Source organism: Phocoena phocoena, chromosome X (genome assembly GCF_963924675.1).
Source record: "Phocoena phocoena chromosome X, mPhoPho1.1, whole genome shotgun sequence".
NCBI classification, from domain to species: Eukaryota; Metazoa; Chordata; class Mammalia; order Artiodactyla; family Phocoenidae; genus Phocoena; species Phocoena phocoena.
This window is the reverse complement of record NC_089240.1, coordinates 48,465,349-48,483,663: the sequence shown is the minus strand read 5'-3', so window position 1 is coordinate 48,483,663 and position 18,315 is coordinate 48,465,349. Positions and strand designations below refer to the sequence as shown.

Here is an 18,315-nt window from a genome sequence, read left to right as displayed (position 1 = left end):
TCACACAAAAAAGTAAAAGATGAACTTATAAATAATTCCTTTATTTATTAACTGTCAGGAATTGAGGAAACCAGTTCTAATTAGATAATTAGATAGGCAATAACACACAATGAATCTTCTATTGAGATTATGAGGAAAATTTCTGAACCACAATCAAAGAATTTGGAGAATTCTGACACTCTAAAATATCTCCAATTTTATCTCAAAACAATTTCTTTTCTTCGATCTAAGTATATGAGTAGAACTGCTCACATATACATTCATCATTCACTAAATATTTATGCATATTACTACATGTCAGAGTTTATACTAGGCACATTGTTATCAGTTTTAAATCTGGGTCAACCAGACATGGAGAGTCAGCAAGTATAGCAGAGAGCACTGACCTGGGAGTTAGATGCCCAGGAATTATATCCTATAATCTTTGTCAAGGCATTTTTTTTCTAAGCCTCAACTTAAAATTAAAAGATTTAAAATTGTTCTCTGCAGAGTCCTAAGGCTTCTATGAAGCCTTTTTAGGGGTAGGGGTTAGGGTTAATGAAGGAAGAAGCATAGTAAGGCATAAGCACACTAGAAGTCAGATGCAGAAAACTCTAATTTCCATTAGACTGTAAGCTCTTTGAAGTCAGAGATTTTCATCTTTGATTGTTTTTTCAGTGATGTATTTCAAGGGCTTAGAATAGTGTCTGGCACATGGTAGGTGTTCAATACATTTCTGAAAGTTTTTGATGAATGACAGAAAAGGAAAATGAAGTGTGTTTTCTCAAGTACAGGAGTTGGACAAGAGTGGGAAAGAATAAAAGAAAATTAGAGAGGTTATATATGAGAGATGTTTGAAGTGTAATTAACTGTGAAGTATGAGATGCCAGAGAGGGCAGCCTTTTCTGATTTTAAGAAGGAGGGGAGGGGACTTCCCTGGTGGTGGTTCAGTGGTTAAGAATCCACCTTCCAATGCAGGGGACGTGGGTTCAACCAAGCCTTGTTATTTCTAGCCAGGACAACTTACAAGAGCCCTCTCCTATCTGGTCTTCCTCAATTCCTATGGATTATGAAACAACAGGGTTGAGGAAGCAGAGTGACTTTGACAAGATGTTTAGCCCCTGTGAACCTCAGTTTCTCTACCTGCGTAGAGGTAGGGGAAATGACATTGATTTAATGGGGTAAATGAGAGGATTCTATGGATTAGTACATGTAAACTCACCTAAAATAGTTCTTGGCATATAAAAAGTTTTCAATATAATTAGCTATTGTTATCATCACCACAATTATTATTGTTGATGGCCAGAATCTCTCTTTCTCTCTGGCCCAGAAGAATAGCTCCTAGGAATCAGACAGGTTGTTTATACTCAACGTGCTTACAAACCTTCTCCACCTCCTACATTTACAATCTAAATTGTTTAGCACCACTGTCAACACATTCTCAGTCTCAGTGACTGAGGGTCAGTCACCTTTGACCCTTCTCTCTCCATCTCCAGCCAATTGGTTATCAGCAGCATAAATTCTACTTCAGAAATATCTCTTAAACCTAGACCTTCAACTCGCAGCCACTTCCCCTTCTAGTCCATATATCACATTGCCTAGGGTCATATCCTGGTTCTGCAACTTCTTAACAATAAGATTTTGGGCAAGTTTTCCTTTGTTCCCTTAACTGTAAAATGGGAATAATAATAGTACCAGCTCATAGGATTTATCAATTTAATATGTGTTCAAATGTTTAAAACAGTACCTGGCACACAGGCATTGTCTGTTTCCCTTACCATAAGGTGAGCTCCACAATAGTTACCTCATCTTGTTCTTCTCTGTATCCCTTTCTTTTAGCAGAGTACTTCCTCCATACAATGTGCTAATGTCCAGTGAATGAATGATCATGGGAATAAGAGTGGTTATTTAATGGCAAAATACTATAATATAAAATAATATTATTTAATAGCAATAATCAAGGAGTCTGAAAAATACTTTTTGTCCCACCCATATCACAAATATTTTAGTCAAATTGCACAAGGAGGATAGCTGACAATTAGGAATGTCTCAGCCATTTCTGGTTAACGTACTCTCCATAGAACAGCCAATTGGAATAGCCATTAGATAACCCAGGATAACACTTTAAATGTTGGTAAAAAATGAGTAAAGGGAAAGCTATCAGGAAGGTGTATAAGCTTCTCTTTTTTAAAAAAAAATGTTTACTTTAATATTTTGCCAGACAAAATGTAAAACAGAAGGAAATTAGGGCTTACAGAACAGTTAAAGAAAGCTCAGGGATATTTTTAAAGGGCTTTATAAACCTTTTGCTTTCCTCTAGAGTTGGAGTTGCTATTCTAAGTGTCTGAGACTAGACAGCTGCTCAGAAACTGTGAGATAATTGGTCAGGAAATACCCAAACGGGGTTAGGGTATGTCCTGGGCCACTGAGGTGTGAATCACACAGGCAGGAGAGCTTCAGAAATGCAAGTTACCTACTTAAGATAATAACCATTATTCTGCTTGAGTTGTCTCTTCAAGCCTTTGTGTCTAGAAGCTGGACTTTCTTGGACTTTCCTGGCAGTCTAGTAGTTAAGCCTCCATGCTTCCATTGCAGGGCGGTGGTGGTGGTGGGGCCACGGGGTTCAATCCCTGGTTGGGGAACTAAGACCCCACATGCCGAGTGGCATTGCCAGAAAAACCCAAAAAAGGTCTAGAAGCTGGACTTTTTGGTCCTTCTTCTAAGGAAGGGAGTACTGGAGGAGGAAATAAAGGAGGCGAGAGCGAGGACTGAGCCCTATCCACAGCAGGTCAACATCTCATATATGTAGAACCTCACAAACGATGCTTCAGGGACCATGACCATAGAAATTTCATAAGATTATACTACCTTTGTCATGTTCAAAGTTTATTTTGTTACCCACTGTTTTCCACAGTGAGCTGCTTGTTTTATGAAAGTGAACAGTGCCTCCAAGGGACAGGAGCAGGTGACTGATTAGTAAGAACGCATCCCACTCTTTGGCCAGCACTGAGGAGGAAAAAAGTGTCTAGGGATGAAGTGAGAAGTTAAGCCTCTAAGGAGGGAAGCAGAGCAGAGTCACTGGAGCCTACAACTATCAATAAAAAAGAAAGCAAAGCTTTGGGAATCCTGACACTGACCTATGAAGGTACCTAGTACTTAACAAGACAGAGCATGTTGACAATACAAATAATAATCCCTCATGTGCATCTACATAGCTTTAGGGAAATGGACAACTTTCATATATCATTCCCATTTTACAGATAATGAATTTGGAGGACCAAGGTCACATATTTTAGCAGTGATGGAGTCAGAACCAGAACTCTTATCCTCTAACTCAAATTACAGTGCTCCCAAACTACTTTCTAATATCCCAAATCTGGTGAGCACCTTATTTCTAGAAAACTGCTTGCTAAAAGAAAAACAAGTTTAAGGACAACAAGTCAATTATTTTGGAAGATCTTGAGAAATCATGCACTTTCAGCCTCTGACCCATAAGAAATTCTGAAATTGCTTGAAAAATGAAAATCAATGTTTTAGGGTTTTGAGATTATAGGTATTTTTATTTTTTTAATTTTTATTTATTTATTTTTATTTTTTGGTATGCGGGCCTCTCACTGTTGTGGCCTCTCCCATTGCAGAGCACAGGCTCTGGACGCGCAGGCTCAGCAGCCATGGCTCTCGGGCCTAGCCGCTCTGCGGCATGCGGGATCTTCCCATACTGGGGCACGAACCCGTGTCCTTGCATCAGCAGGCGGACTCTCAACCATTGTGCCACCAGGGAAGCCCAAGGTATTTTTAAAATAGTATTTCTTATGTCTTTTATATTAGAAAAAGGTAACTAAAGGACAACTAGATACACATATATTTTCAGACAGTTTAATTATATAACTTCCAGGGGAATAAAAAGTTTTACAATGGGTCTCTGGGAAAACCTTCAAGATTGAGGCTACTCTGAGCATGACATTAACAATAGAATGGTGATAAAAGAACAATAATTACCAACAGTCACTGAGTACTTACTATGTGCTAGGTACAGTGCTGCTAAAAGAACAAATACTTATATTAGCTCATTTAATGCTCATAATTCTAGGAATGGGCACATTATTTCCCCATCTTTAAAATGAGGAAACTGAGACAGAAAGATGAGGTAGCTTATCCCCAAATCACCCAGCTAGTAAATGGTAGAACTGAGATATGAACCTCAGCAGTCTAGAGCTATAATGAAGCTATAATGCTCCATGACCTGGGTGCCAGTGAGATCTGCCAACCTCTGCTTGAAGATTACATAATGGGGGAGGGGGTAAATGGTTGCTAGAAAAATAAATACTTAATAAAAGGAGATTGCAAGATCCTCCATTTTCTCTCATTTCTTCCAAACAGGGTCATACCTATCACCATAGGAACGACTGGACAACCCAAACTCAAAGAATCTCCACTTGTGGCATCTCAGCCGGTAGCTCACTATGAGTTTTCTATTCAAGAGACTCAACATACACAAAATCTGGAGGGTGTCTGAGGTACTTAGTCCAAAGTATAGGAATCACCACCAGAGCAGGTACTCAGAAGTGGCTCCAAGACAAGAAATGCCTGCAGCTTGTTTTCTCAGCTTTCCTGAGCAAGATTTCAGTAGGGGCAACTGAAATGTTTTAAAAAAACAACAACATGAATTTAAGAGGAAATAACATATTACCACAAAAAAAACTGAAGACTGACAGCACATACCATGTGAAAGAAAGAAACAGTATTGCATCATTACTACAATAGCCAGCTAAGCTTGAAGCAGTGAAGTAATGTGAGGTAATAAAAAGATAAGGTGATAAGAAACACCAGAAAAGAGCTGTATGACTTTGGGCAAGCCATTTGACTTTTCCATACCTCAATTTTCTCATCTGCAAAATAGAGATATATCAGCTTGGCCCTACCCCTCAGAGGGTTGTTATGAAGACCATCGTGATAACACATATAAAATTTCTTTATAAGGTGTAAATGTGAAATCTCCATATAAGTTTTTAGGAATACTTTTGTCAGAAAATCCAAAACTAAAGTACATAAAAATATGTACAATACATACAGTCACATTTTAAAGATCCAAACCACTCACAATAACAATACTTAATCTTATGAATTTTTATATGTTTATCTCCATTCTCACATGAGTTCATGATCTACAGGATCACCTGCAAGCCTTCCAGTGCTTTCAGCCACTTTCATTCCCCCCAGATGCTGATGTTAAGCTCCATTTTCTTTTCCACAGAGAAACCCAAATATGCATGAAAGAAAAATCATCCTGGAATGTGCTAGAGATTAAGATTCTTGATTCTGGAAAAGAAGAAAGCTAAAGGGAATTATATAAATGTCTAAAACTAGTGGATTTGAGGTTCAATGAACTCCAGGCCTGAGTTTTAGTTCTAGTTTAATTACCAAATTGTTGAATAACTTTGGACAAGTCCCATCACTTAATACAGACAGTAGAAATAATTCTTGCTCACAAGGTCACTGTGAACCTCACAGGATCATTGAGAGGATCAACTGAAAGAACAGATTTAAAAGTATTGTATAAATTAACCTCAGATTTCTAGAACTAGTTCCCTTGTCTTCCATCAAACAGGTAAATTTATTTTTTTTAAATAATCTTACATGCAAGAAACTGATAGAACTTATGTTAAAAGTGCTATAGTTAAAGAAAGCAGCATGAACAATGGGAAAATCTTTTACCTAGGAGCTGGAGACCTGGGTTCTAGTTCACTGTTATCTAGGAATGTCATTTTGAGTAAACTACTTAGCCCTTTTCAGATCTCTTCCATAACATTCTATGATATACGACAGAGGACATCTATGAAAGAGCTATAGTTTTTCAAGTTTCTGCTTAATCTGTGAAGCTGATATCAAGAAAGACAATTAAGTTCTCCACAAACCATTAAGCAAAATTGAGTTCACTCCTACAACATTAAAAAAAAAACTTTTTATTTTGTATGATCACAAATGCGTACAAAAGTAAAGATGAATCCCACGTACCTGTTCCCACCTATTCCCAGTTTCAGTGATTTTCAGCTCATGGAAAATCTTGTTTCATGTGTACTCCCAACTCACTTCTCCACCTCAATAGCTACTTTTAGGCAAATCCCAGATATCATTTCATTCCTATGGCATTTCCAAAGGGACATATTTAATTTTCACAATCTCTGTGAGGTAGGTACTACTGTTGATTCCATTATGCACATGAATAAATACAGACTCAGAGAAATTATGTAATCTCAAGGTCACATAGCTGGTAAATTACTGGGATTTGAATCCAGGGATGATGTCTGATAGCAACACTCTTTTTCTCCCTTAAAGTAATTGCTACTATCCTGCACTTTGAAATAGTTTGATGATGTTGAAAATAATAATACTGGATATTTTTTACACATTAGCAGTATGCTCTACTATTGAACATCTGAAAAGAATATTAAAAGATTCCCACTAACTGTGATGTTAATCATCAGACAAAATCTCTAGGAATACAGAGCTCCAGCTTGTCACTGAGGCATTGGTTTAGAAAAAGGACAAAAAGCCACAGCAATACAGCTCACTGCTCTGCACCATCATGTAAAATCTCATGCAATCCACTTCATTACTTTATACTATTGTTTCATGCAACAGTCTCCTCCAACAAATTAAACATGGTGCCACTCCAGCAACCAAAAAGAATGTACAACACAGTGGTCTTTGCCCATGCTTAGTACAGTGCTTAAGGGCAGAGACTTTCTCTTTTGAATGGTCTCTCCACTCACTGCCTGAGCTACCTGGCTCAAGAGCACCAAGTCTTATAAGAATCCTGGACCATCTCAATTTATAGGACCTACAGAGGTCATGTAAATGAAGGTACCAATAACAATAATCATTATTGTTATTTTCAAGGCTCCATATTGATTCTAGGATCTCGCTACAAAAAACTGGAGGAGCTATATTGTACATATTTATCAGAACTAGTTTTTTAAAAAAGAAAATGAATAGATTCATATCACACATTCTTATTCTAATTGAAGATGAAACAGCTAAATCATTGACAGCACAGAAAGAGACAACAGAGCTGGAATAATCAGCCTCAAATAAATAAAAGTTAAGTCTCTCTTCAGTATTGTGAAGACCTTTCTGAGGATATTGTACCTTGTTTGTGTTTGTATTTCAAGGGAAATGAAATGGAAGAGAATTGCAGAAAAGAATGAAAGAAACTCTAGAGAAATAAATGATAATTTTTTAAAAGAAAAAAATGGAGCTAGGTCAAGGAATTTGGATGGTTACATTTGGAAAAAAGGAAGTAAGGGAAAGGAAGGCTGTCCTGATAATTGCCTTCAAAGGCACATGTTAGGTATTAGGAGAAAACAGAACTGCTATATTATTATTGGAGATTACAGTTGACTTAAAGAGGAACTTACTGATGATAACCAAGTCTTTATAGATAACTTATTAAATAGTCAACGCTGTAGTAGATACGGTGTATATATACAAGAGGGGGAGCAGATAGTACCAAGCTTCCACCTGGTCTCTACATTCTGGGAGTTTTGCAGTGTAGGTCAGATAGAGAAAATTGGCAGCCCACTGCAGATGCTGGCCTGGTTCTCACTGTGATGTTAAAAAAATAAAATCAAATTAGCTGATAATCTTTTATTTTCCCTCACCCCTATATTTATTTATTTTTAATTTTTTATTGAAATATAGTTGATTTACAATGTTGTGTTAGTTTCAGGTGTACAGCAAACTGATTCAGTTATATATATATTATATATATATTCTTTATATATATATATATTCTTTTCTCTTTTTTTACATTCTCCTTTAAAAGCAGATTTCTATTTTAAAAAACTCCATTTCTTGGGACCTCCCTGGTGGCCCAGTGGTTAAGAATCTACCTTCCAATGCAGGGGACATGGGTAAGATCCCTGGTCAGGGAACTAAGATCCCACATGCCTCAGGGCAACTAAGCCCACACGCTCTAGAGCCCGTGCACCACAACTAGAGAGCCCACGTGCCACAGCTACTGAGCCCTCGTGCTCTGGAGCCTGTGCACTGCAACTACTGAGCCCATGTGCCACAACTAGAGAGAAGCCCACACACTGCAACTAAGAGCCTGCACACCAAAACGAAAGATCCCACATGCCACAACTAAGACCCGACACAGCCAAATAAATAAATAAATATTTTTTTTTAAATTTCATTTCTGAAAAAGTTGAGAGATCTTACAACATGGAATCTACATTGGCACAAGAGAAAAATTACCTGGAGTTGATAAATGGCTGCCCCCTTTATACAGGACATGCTTCTGTCATTTTATTGGGCCCTGTAGAGATCTGAGCTGCCAAGTCTATGTAGTGAGACATAACTATGCATAAAACAATAACAACTAAATATTATAAGATAATAGATGCTAAAGTGATTAATTATGATTTGAAGCTAGGAACACTAATTACAAGAGGAGATAACTGAAAGTAGAATAGTCAGAAAAAATTCCAAAGAAATGGTCTGTGGTGAGGTCAGCCTTGAGGAACTAAGCTTGATCAAGAAGAGACAGAAAGGAAATCCAGAAGAGAGGAAGAGTAGACTATACACTCTGTGAAGGCAAGGGTCCCATCTAAATTGTTCACTACTCTAACCCCAGCTTCTAGCATAATGCCTGGAACTTTGTAGGCACCCAGTAAATGATTGTGGAGCAAAGGAAAGTGGCATAATTTTTAAAATGTGTTTTAGAGGACATATTCAGGCAGTGGTCTACAGAATAGAGAAGGCCAAAGAACCAAGGTAGAACTAGAAACTATTGGAATACTTTATGTGTATCATGGTAAGAGCTTACATAGGTGTCACAAACTCAATACCTAGAGGGGTCAGGCAGGTTAAGATCACCTAGGCCAGATAGGAAATATGGTGAACTGAGAACACATGTCCTGTCTAAAAGGGAAAGGAGGAAGCAGTTCACCAACTCCAGGCAGTTGTTGACAAGAGGGAATACGGGTTGGTATCTTCTGATTATTTAAGAGAAGCTGGAATTCTAGAGTTTTAAGTAAAGTATGATGTTTAATTTTTTTAAAGTGTTTACTTTATTTATTTATTTTATAGAAATATAGTTGATTTACAATATTAGTTTCAGATGTACAATATTATATTAGTTTTAGGTGTACTACATAGTGATTCAATATTTTTCTAGATTATACTCTATTCAAAGCTATTATAAAATATTGGCTATATTCCCTGTGCTGTACATTACATACTTGTATCTTATTTATTTTATACATAGTAGTCTGTACCATTTAATCCTCCACCGCTATCTTGCCCTCTCCCTCCTTCCTTCCCCTCACTGGTAACTAATTTGTTCTCTATATCTTTAAGTCTGTTTCTATTTTGTTATATTCGTTTGTTTCAATTTTTAGATTCCACATATAAATGATAACATACAGTATTTGTCTTTCTCTCCCTGACTTATTTCACTAAGCAAAATACCCTCCAGGTCCATCCATGTTGTTGCAAATGGCAAAATTTCACTCTTTTTTATGGCTGCGTAGTACTCCATTGTGTACATATACCACATCTTCTTTATCCATTCATCTGTTGGTGGACACTTAGGTTGCTTCCATATCTTGGCTATTATAAATAATGCTGCTATGGGAGTTCCCTGGTAGTCTAGTGGTTAGGATTCTGCGCTTTCACTGCAGAGACCTGGGTTCAATCCCTGGTTGGGGAACTGAGATCCTGCAAGTTGAGCAGTGTGGCCAAAAAAAAAAAAAAAATGCAGCTGTGAACATTGGGGTGCATATATCTTTTAAAATTAGTGTTTTCATTTTCTTTGGATGTATACCCAGGAGTGGAATTGCTGGATCATATAGTAGTTCTAGTTTTAGTCACTGAAAATTTTAAAGCCATGAATGTAATTTAGCAGGAACACCATCACAGGCAATCATTTTTTGTTTTGTTGCAAAAGCTGTTGGATACATGTTAGAATGATTTTTTTTGTCTGTGTGTATGACAGGAAAATAATGTTTACATCAATATGTAAATCAAAGCCTCTCCACTAGCATTATTAATCTAGAAGGAAGTATTACATAGACAATAGTAAAAGGAAGGACATTTAGTCTATATTTTCAAATGGGACTTGATCATTTTAAAGTTGTTCACTGGCAAAATTTTTCACCAAGTTAGTATAGATTATATGCTACTTCATAAAAGATAGCAATAATTAAGTTTGGGTTTTTTTGTTTTGTTTTTCAGTATTTGCTTTCAGAGAAAACTCTTAAAACTTGTAGGGATTTCTGATGCCAGAAAATTTTGATATATAAGAGTATATTTAGCAATTGGGGTGACTTAGATCATGGTAAATGGCGCATGTATAATTATAATATGTATTCCAGTTATTCAAACTGAGGTATCCTTGATCAGGTTGAACATACTGTGAGTAGAAGATCTCTTCTTCCAAGAAATAAGATGGAGACAGTCTTTGGAGAATGGCCTTACTGAATTGGTAAGTTAACTTTCTCCGGATTTTGATGACCTCCCCACTTCTTCCATAATTCCTCAGTGCTCTGGCCATTTTCTGGTAAGTCATGGTCTTCTGGTTGCCTTTTCTTTTCCCCCAAATTTGGGCAAGTTTTTCTTTGTTTTTTGATACAAACTGAAAGATACCTTTGGTTTGATCTATCCATTGAATACAAGACCCATCTCGGGATTACACAGGGATTCATGAAGGTATTCAAACAGTCAGAACTTCTTCCTGCCTTTTCCTCCCTTTTGTTGGAGAAGAGTAGGTTGCACCAGCTGGTTTTCAGGGACGTTCTACAGAAACTGATGAATATTTCTTTCAAAATAGAGGTCCACAGCACTGTTTATTACTGTTCTCCAATTGTAGACTGGTTCCTCTGTGGGCAGCACACCATAGCTGTTGGAATTTCCTCTGACATGAGAACAGTGGTTGATGAAAGCCAGGTAATTTTTGTAATCTGAGGAGTACTGAAGATCACCAGTTGAATGTTGCCTCAGTACTTCAAAAGCATCTTCAAATGCTTGACCCAGCTTGTCTTGTTCAAAACAAGCCATGCTTCATTAATAAATTGACAATTCTGTCAATCTGAGGCCAATCTAACATTTAGGTATACTCCAGGTGGAAATAACTTTCCCCTCTCAAGCGCAGGTTGGCAACACCCTTCAAAGTATGATTTTTCAAATGTTGGCAATCAACCATTTTTTAAAAGTGTGGGTCTGGGCAAATTGACCTACTGCTACAAACTGAATTGTGTCCCTCCCCAAATTCATATGTTGAACTCCCAACCCCCAGTGTGACTGTATTTGGAGATAAGGCCTTTATGGAAGTAATTAAGGTTAAATGAGGTCATAAGGGTAGGGTCTTCCTCCAATGGGATTAGTGTCCTTATAAGAAGAGACATCAGGGAGCTCACTCTCTTTCTCCAGGAGCACAAAGAAGAGGTCATATGAGCACACAGGGAGAAGGCAGCCATCTGAATGCCAGGAAGAGGGCCCTCACCAGAGCCTGATCATGCTGGTACCCTGATCTTTGACTTTCAGCCCCCAGAACTGTAAGAAAATAAATTTCTGTTGTTTAAGCGACCCAGTCTATATAGTGTTTTGTTATGGCAGCTCTAGCAGACTAATACACATACTTATACAGTGTTTATTGTTATTACAAACAACACTGCAAAAGTTTGTAAATATCTTAAATGACATTCAATAGAAAACTGTTTAAATAAATTGTGGCTCATCCATGTAGTGAGAAACTATGCAGTCACACAAGAGAATGAGATATTTATTTACATACAGATATGGAAAGGTCTCCAAAGTATATTTTTAAGTAGACAAAGCAAGGTGTAGAACCATATGCAGAGAGTGTTACTATCCGTGTATAAAAGGAAAGGGGGAGAAAAAATACTCATTTGTTTGATATGCATAAAATGCCTGTGGAAGGGGCTTCCCTGGTGGCGCAGTGGTTGAGAGTCCACCTGCCGATGCAGGGGACACGGGTTCGTGCCCCGGTCCGGGAAGACCCCACATGTCACGGAGTGGCTGGGCCCGTGGGCCATGGCCACTGAGCCTGCATGTCCGGAGCCTGTGCTCCACAACGGGAGAGGCCACAACAGTGAGAGGCCCACATACCGCAAAAAAAAAAAAAAAAAAGTCTGTGGAAGAATTTCCAATAAACAGATAACTTTAGTTGCCTGAGACAACTAGGGGACAAGACTAGGAGGGAGACTCTTCATTGTATATCACTTTGTATATTTCAAATTTTGAGGGATGTATAATGCATTATTAATTTAAAATTCATTTTTAAATGAAAGTTTTATCAATTTAAGGGGAACAAAACACATGCGTAGGCTGTATTTGGCCTGTAGGCTAATTGGCTGTACCTCTGGACTAAATTAAAGTGGTGGTAATTAGAATAAAAAGAAAGGAACTGATGCCAGATACAAAGGGAAAAAAAAAACATAGCTCTTGGCAACCAAGTAGACAGGGAAACTGAGGAAGAGGTTGATGCCAGCATTTTGAACATGGAATATGGGAACCACAACAACTATGTTTCCCCATTTCTTACTACACTATCATGCATTCTTCTAAGTGCTTTACAAAATTAGCACATTTATTCCTTACTGCAACCCTATGAGGTAGTTTCTATTATTATCCTCAGTGTAAAGATGAAAAAACTCAAGTTCAGAGTTTAAATGACTTCACCAAGATTATGATGATGGTAAATTGCGGGACCAGGTAAATGAAAAGGAGAAGTCTTGAATGAGAGGTGGGGGAATACTCTAGGGGTAATGATGGGTTCTCTTTTAGAAATGATGAGTTTGAGGTTACAACAAAATATCAAAATGCTAGTGATTTGATACCTGGATTGGTATCAAATACCTGGATTTGGCTCTAGAGTTAGGTTATAGTTCCTTAATTTAAAGTGTTTAATACTTCCAGAGTTTGCTTTGCCCACATTACATCTATTTTGTCTAAGTACACAGATATCTTTAATTTTTTATACAAAGCATCAAGCTTGTTACAGACTTTTAAATCCAGCTTGCTGTCTCACTGAATTACCTTCTTTTTTTCCAAAAACCAAACAATGTTTAAATAAAATAAACTAAGTAACAAAATGATGAGACCCTCCACTTAAGAAATACATATTAGAAGTTAGGTACGGAGTCCAATGTTTTACTTACATTATTTATAATCACAAATACTGTATTATTTTAGATGTGAGAAAACTGAGGTTAGATGATAAAGCTGAGTTAGGGACAATAAATACAACAAAAACCCAACTTCAGGTATACAACCTGAATTGAACACATTATTATATGAGAATCAGAAAGTACATCAGACAAGGGTTCACATCATCTTTGGATAAACTAATGAACCTGATATGGCAATGTTATTCATTCACACTCTACTTAGTAATGAGATGACAACTGTACTAGATGATCATCTAGGTCAATCATCCCAATCAAGTTTTCCTTCACTGACAAAAACATGACATTTTGGAGCTAAATCTTAGAAGATCATCTATAATATATGTACCCCGTGTTTACATGGGAAAGTTAATTGGGTAAGTACTTTGAAGATACAATCATAGTAATATCCTCAAGCACCTTTCTGTCTAGAAACGGGGTAAGGGCTTAGATATGTACAGAAATGACCAAAATACAGGGAAGAGAGTTGTGTAAGTTCCAGATAATGTGGGTAAAGTGATACGGAAACTCAAAAGAGTTTATTTCTATATGCAAGGATCAGGTAAATTTTCATACAAATGGCATTTGATTTGGGATTAATAATGAGAGGAATATTATAAATACTGTTTTAAGGAAAAAATCATAAAAACAAGTACATTACAAAGCAGTTCACTTATAAGTATCCACTGAGCAGAACAGACAGTGATGTACAATTTCTAAGGAATAGCTGAGGAGATAAGGAAAACTTTATGTGGGGGCTAAGGACTAAAATAGGACTTGAAGGAAGATTGAGGTTTAAATGGGAGGGTGGGCAAAAAGAAGTTATTTAAGATGGAGGAATAGAAAATGAGTTTTTAACAATTTTATCAGTGCCTGACACAGTATGCCAACACATATTTGCTAAATGAATTATATATCCAAAGGCAATCTTATTGTCATCAGTGTAAGTGAGACAATAAACTAGAACTGACTCAAGGCAAGGGTGAATATATAAATGTGTTACATAATAATAATGCCCCTGCCAGAATGAGAAAAGGTTGATCTCCCTCACCACCAGATACACACAATCTGGAGAGGTGAAAGATGACTAGACTAGGCTTGGTGACTTGGTTATTGGAATTCAATTAACTGAACCAACAAGGGCCCCATTTCAGAAATGCATATACTAGGATGATAGGGGTTGGGGGGAGTTGAAACAATGGTGGTGGTAATCTAGTTCATGTTTTTTCCCCAGTTTTCTTTCCAATGTATCCTGAAAGCCCTAATGAGAGGTACCTATGGCTCCCCAGAGCTCTGAAAATAGAGTCATTAACTAGTCCGGTCTTGAGGATGGACTAGATTCATCTATCACTTTTACTTTTGAGTTTATATTTCTTCCCTTCCTATGTTTTCTGCCTGTCTGCCCCCCAAACCAACCTGAAGACACTGTTCCCAGCCCATTCTCTGTGTTCCCAACAGTCACCAAAAATGAAAAACCTTCATATATAAGGGTGCCCCCCCAAAATCTGAAGAATGGGATGAGGTCATTTGTAAGTCACTGATTTCTGTTGTCCAAAGGTCCTGTTGGTTATATCATCCTAGTTAAGTTGTCCAAAGAATGAGGGGAAAGGCACGCTAGTGTCCCTTTCTCTCAGAGGTGCTAAAGTCCAGTGGGAACAATGTTAAACCAGTAGCAAGCAAAACCTATGTTCTAGCTTCAGACTTTGGGCAAACTAATTCAATATTCCAAGGTCTCCTTTCACCCCCTGGAAGGTGTTTAAGGACAGCAAAACACTAATTCTATCAGCGGTATTCCAAAGAAAGAGTCTCAGAGTAGGAAAAGGAAGTGAAACTAAGATATACATGGAGTGGCAGCCTCTGTCACATACACTAAGGTATTTAATCTACCCAAATATCTTTAAGATTATTACTCCACATTCTCTAGTAGAGAAAAGCAATGCCTAGGATTACACGGCTAGTAAGTGGTGGCATTAGGATTTCAAAGCAGATCTGCCTGTTACCCCAACCATCATAGTCTCCATCAGCTTCAAATCCAAATTTGGAGATTATTCTCTTTGCCTAGTTATTATCACATTGAGTGCCATCAGACTGCTGCTTAATAAACGCTTTTCTTTACAATGTAGACAGAACAAAAGGAAATAAAGGATCATTCCCTTGACCATCTGTTTCTTTTTATTTTTCCAAAGAATAAGTTTTATTTATTTTGTGATTTATTTTTCCCCAAATTCTTAGAGTTAAACATAAAAAGCCCACAAAAAGGCAGCTCTTCTAAGTGACCATTGCAAATCGATACTCTCTAGCAATCCCAGCAATTCGGCCCAATCTTCCACCTACACAGACAAACCAACCGCCTTAGCCACGTTTTAAAGAGCCAGGGCAGGGCCTATGCTTTCTCCTCCAACCATGCCCAGCCCCTCCTTAAAGAGCCGGCACGCCCAAAGCAGCTCCTCCCTGGCGGCTGCCTTCAGGGCCTCGCCTTTCAATAGCCTCGGCTCAAACCTTAAGCCCCTGCTCTTCTTCCTTTTAGAAGCATATCTAGGTACCTGCTACTATTTAGGGGGGTTACCTTGGAACGTTGGCCTTCCGAATCCCGTTCTCTCTGGTAGCAACTTTGGCTGTGTGGGGTTAAGTCAAGACAAACCTTACCCCTGAAGGAAAAATGAAAGCACCAAACCAGGGCGGATTAAATTAAACAAATCCATCCATTTGTGCCCCTCTTCATTTCTCCTACGAGGCTCCCCAAAGTACTCCTCCCATTCCGAACCCCTCTTTGCTCAGCCCTTTAGCAAAGTCATTTTCCCTTGAGTTTCATTTAATTCCACATAATGTTTGTACCCTTCTCTCCCCACCGCCCCCGCCGCACTCCCTCTACTAAAACCTATAGAAGTGAGGAGTGGGGGTGGGATGGGAGATAGAATCTAGAGGGAGGAGATGGGATTGGGTGGGTTCTAATTCCGGAGTCACTTACCGCCCATGTCACTAGCTGGAGACTCCTGAAGTGTCCGGAGCTCATGCGGTCCTCTGAGAGGCTCATACTCCTGATCGCAAGACAGCTGTTTCCCTCACACCCGCCCCTGTCTGACAGCGCGCCAGGCGGCTCGCTCTTGCCTTCTCTTTCTCGGCCCCCCACCTCCTCTTTTTCTCCTGGCTGGAAATGAGGAGGAGGGCCAGAGCCGACAGAGTCGATTCAGACCCAGCTGGACCACCCTCGAAACAAGGGAAACAAAGCTCTCAAGCATCCAACCCTAAACTGGGGAGCCAGAAAAACCGACTTCCTAAATAGAATCTTCCCCTTGCTGCAATGCTCTTTTAGCTCTTTTCCTCGGCTAAAAATAAAGTGGGTTCGCTGGGCCCAAGTGGCCAAGGTTGAGGATCCTCCGTTCCCCTTTCACCTCTACCAATTCAGTTCCGGCCAAACCCACTCTCCACCCATCCTCTGAACTCCACACACCCTTGAGGAGAGTGCCGGGGCTAAGAGCTAAGAAAACCAGCCCAAACCCCAAAGCACTACTTGAATACAAAGTTGAGGCGGAGGACTCCTTCAAGACAGGAACCCAGGAGAATATACCACAAAAAGATCCCTTTACTGCCGTTGTTGCTGCTGCACACTCCAAAGCCTTCCTAAAAAGAAAGAAGGGAGGGGCAAATGCCTACGATTGGTGGAAACACATAGGGGCACCCCAGTCTAGGACAGGGGCTTTAGCAAAAAACGTCAAGAACTTGTGCGAGTACTCTAGAGCGAGGTTTCTTGGGTGCACCTAGTTGCCCCACTGGGGACCTCACGTTCATGAGGGTCAGTACCGACAGTGCTAGCTGGGCAACCCGAGTGGGTGGGGTGACTTGCCTCCTGCCCGGCTAGAACCAGAGAAGTGGTGTGACTATCCTGAGGGTGGAGTTACTTAAAAGGAACAGGCGGACACTAGAGGAGAGTGAAGAGAGGAAGGAGGTGGAGAAGGGGGGTGCTGAGACCAAGGAGGGAGAAGGGAGGGGGTGGGGCGGGGCCCAGTGTGGAGAGCTCTGGTCTTTTCCCTGGCGGCAGTCTCCAGAAGCAGCAGGTACAACTCAAACAAATTCAGTTCCTTATTCTTAAAGAGGCTTGCAAGCACACCGTTTGGTCACCTATCCGTTTGCGTGTTAAGCTGAGGGAGGGTGAAAGGGATGTGGGAATTGGGGGTGGGGGCTGTATAGGAAGGGAGGAATAAGGAAGGGGAAAAGCAAGAAAGCTGGCAACTGAAAAATATTTACAGTCCTAGCTCTGCATGGTAACACTGTGACACTAGCAAGGACAACGAAGTCACAGTATCTTCTCAGGGAGGAGACTAAGAGCAAAGGAGAATGGAACTGGGGGCATTTTCTAGCAAGATATAAGGGAAGAAGGTGAGGGTGAAAGGGTGGGAGGGTAAGAAGGAGGGGATGAAGGAACTGTGAATACTGAAAGATTCTTTTTAGTCTCCCAAATACCAGACCTCTAAGAATAGAGTCCTCAAACCCCTGAGATGACCTCTCTTCCAGGCATTGTGGAAGATCCCTGCGGAGCTGAATCCATAGCAAATCAGCCACATTTCCAGGATTTCTTTGCCCTTGCTTAAAAGTCCCTCTCTAAACCATTTAATAGGAGGCCAGGAAGTCACAGGCAACCACAGGCCTTTTTCAGTGCCTCTTTCCTACCACAGTTCTTTTAAAGGGAAGGAAAGAAGAGAGAAGAAACAAAGCAGAGAGAGGAAGGGAGCAGAGAGACAGAAGAAATAATAATAGCTACTGTGTATTCAGCACCTAATATGGGCAAGTCACTGGGCCAGGTGTTTTTACATTCATCATTTCTCATTTATTCCTGATAACAACCCTGGAGAATAGGTGCTATTATATTCTCCAAGCCCCTCCTTTATTTTTTTGGCCACCAGGGAATTCCCAAGCCCTCTTTTAAAAATAAGAAAACTGAGGTTCACAGCCCAGTACTTCCCAACACATATATGACCACTCACTTGATATTGCTGCCAGAATCTCTTATCATCTCATCTCTTCTTATTCCACCCCAAACTCAATTATTCCTCCTGTAGTTCACCTGAATGACATCACCATGTACCCCAAAATCCAAGGCAACACTCTGGGACTCATCCTTTAATCTGCTGTGATCTGGACCCTGCCT

At 39.4% G+C, this 18,315-nt stretch overlaps 1 protein-coding gene and 1 pseudogene across 1 annotated transcript in view; both read right to left on the bottom strand.

Moving 5' to 3' along the window:
* KLF8 (KLF transcription factor 8) overlaps positions 1-16,203 on the bottom strand; it is a 64,634-nt gene extending 48,431 nt beyond the window's left edge. The window contains exon 1 of the mRNA XM_065900496.1: positions 16,138-16,203. Coding sequence (XP_065756568.1) covers positions 16,138-16,203 — 66 coding nt within the window. The remainder of the gene's footprint in view (positions 1-16,137) is intronic.
* On the bottom strand, positions 10,295-11,040 carry LOC136143089 (transcription factor Spi-C pseudogene; annotated as a pseudogene).
* Positions 16,204-18,315: the final 2,112 nt, after the last annotated feature.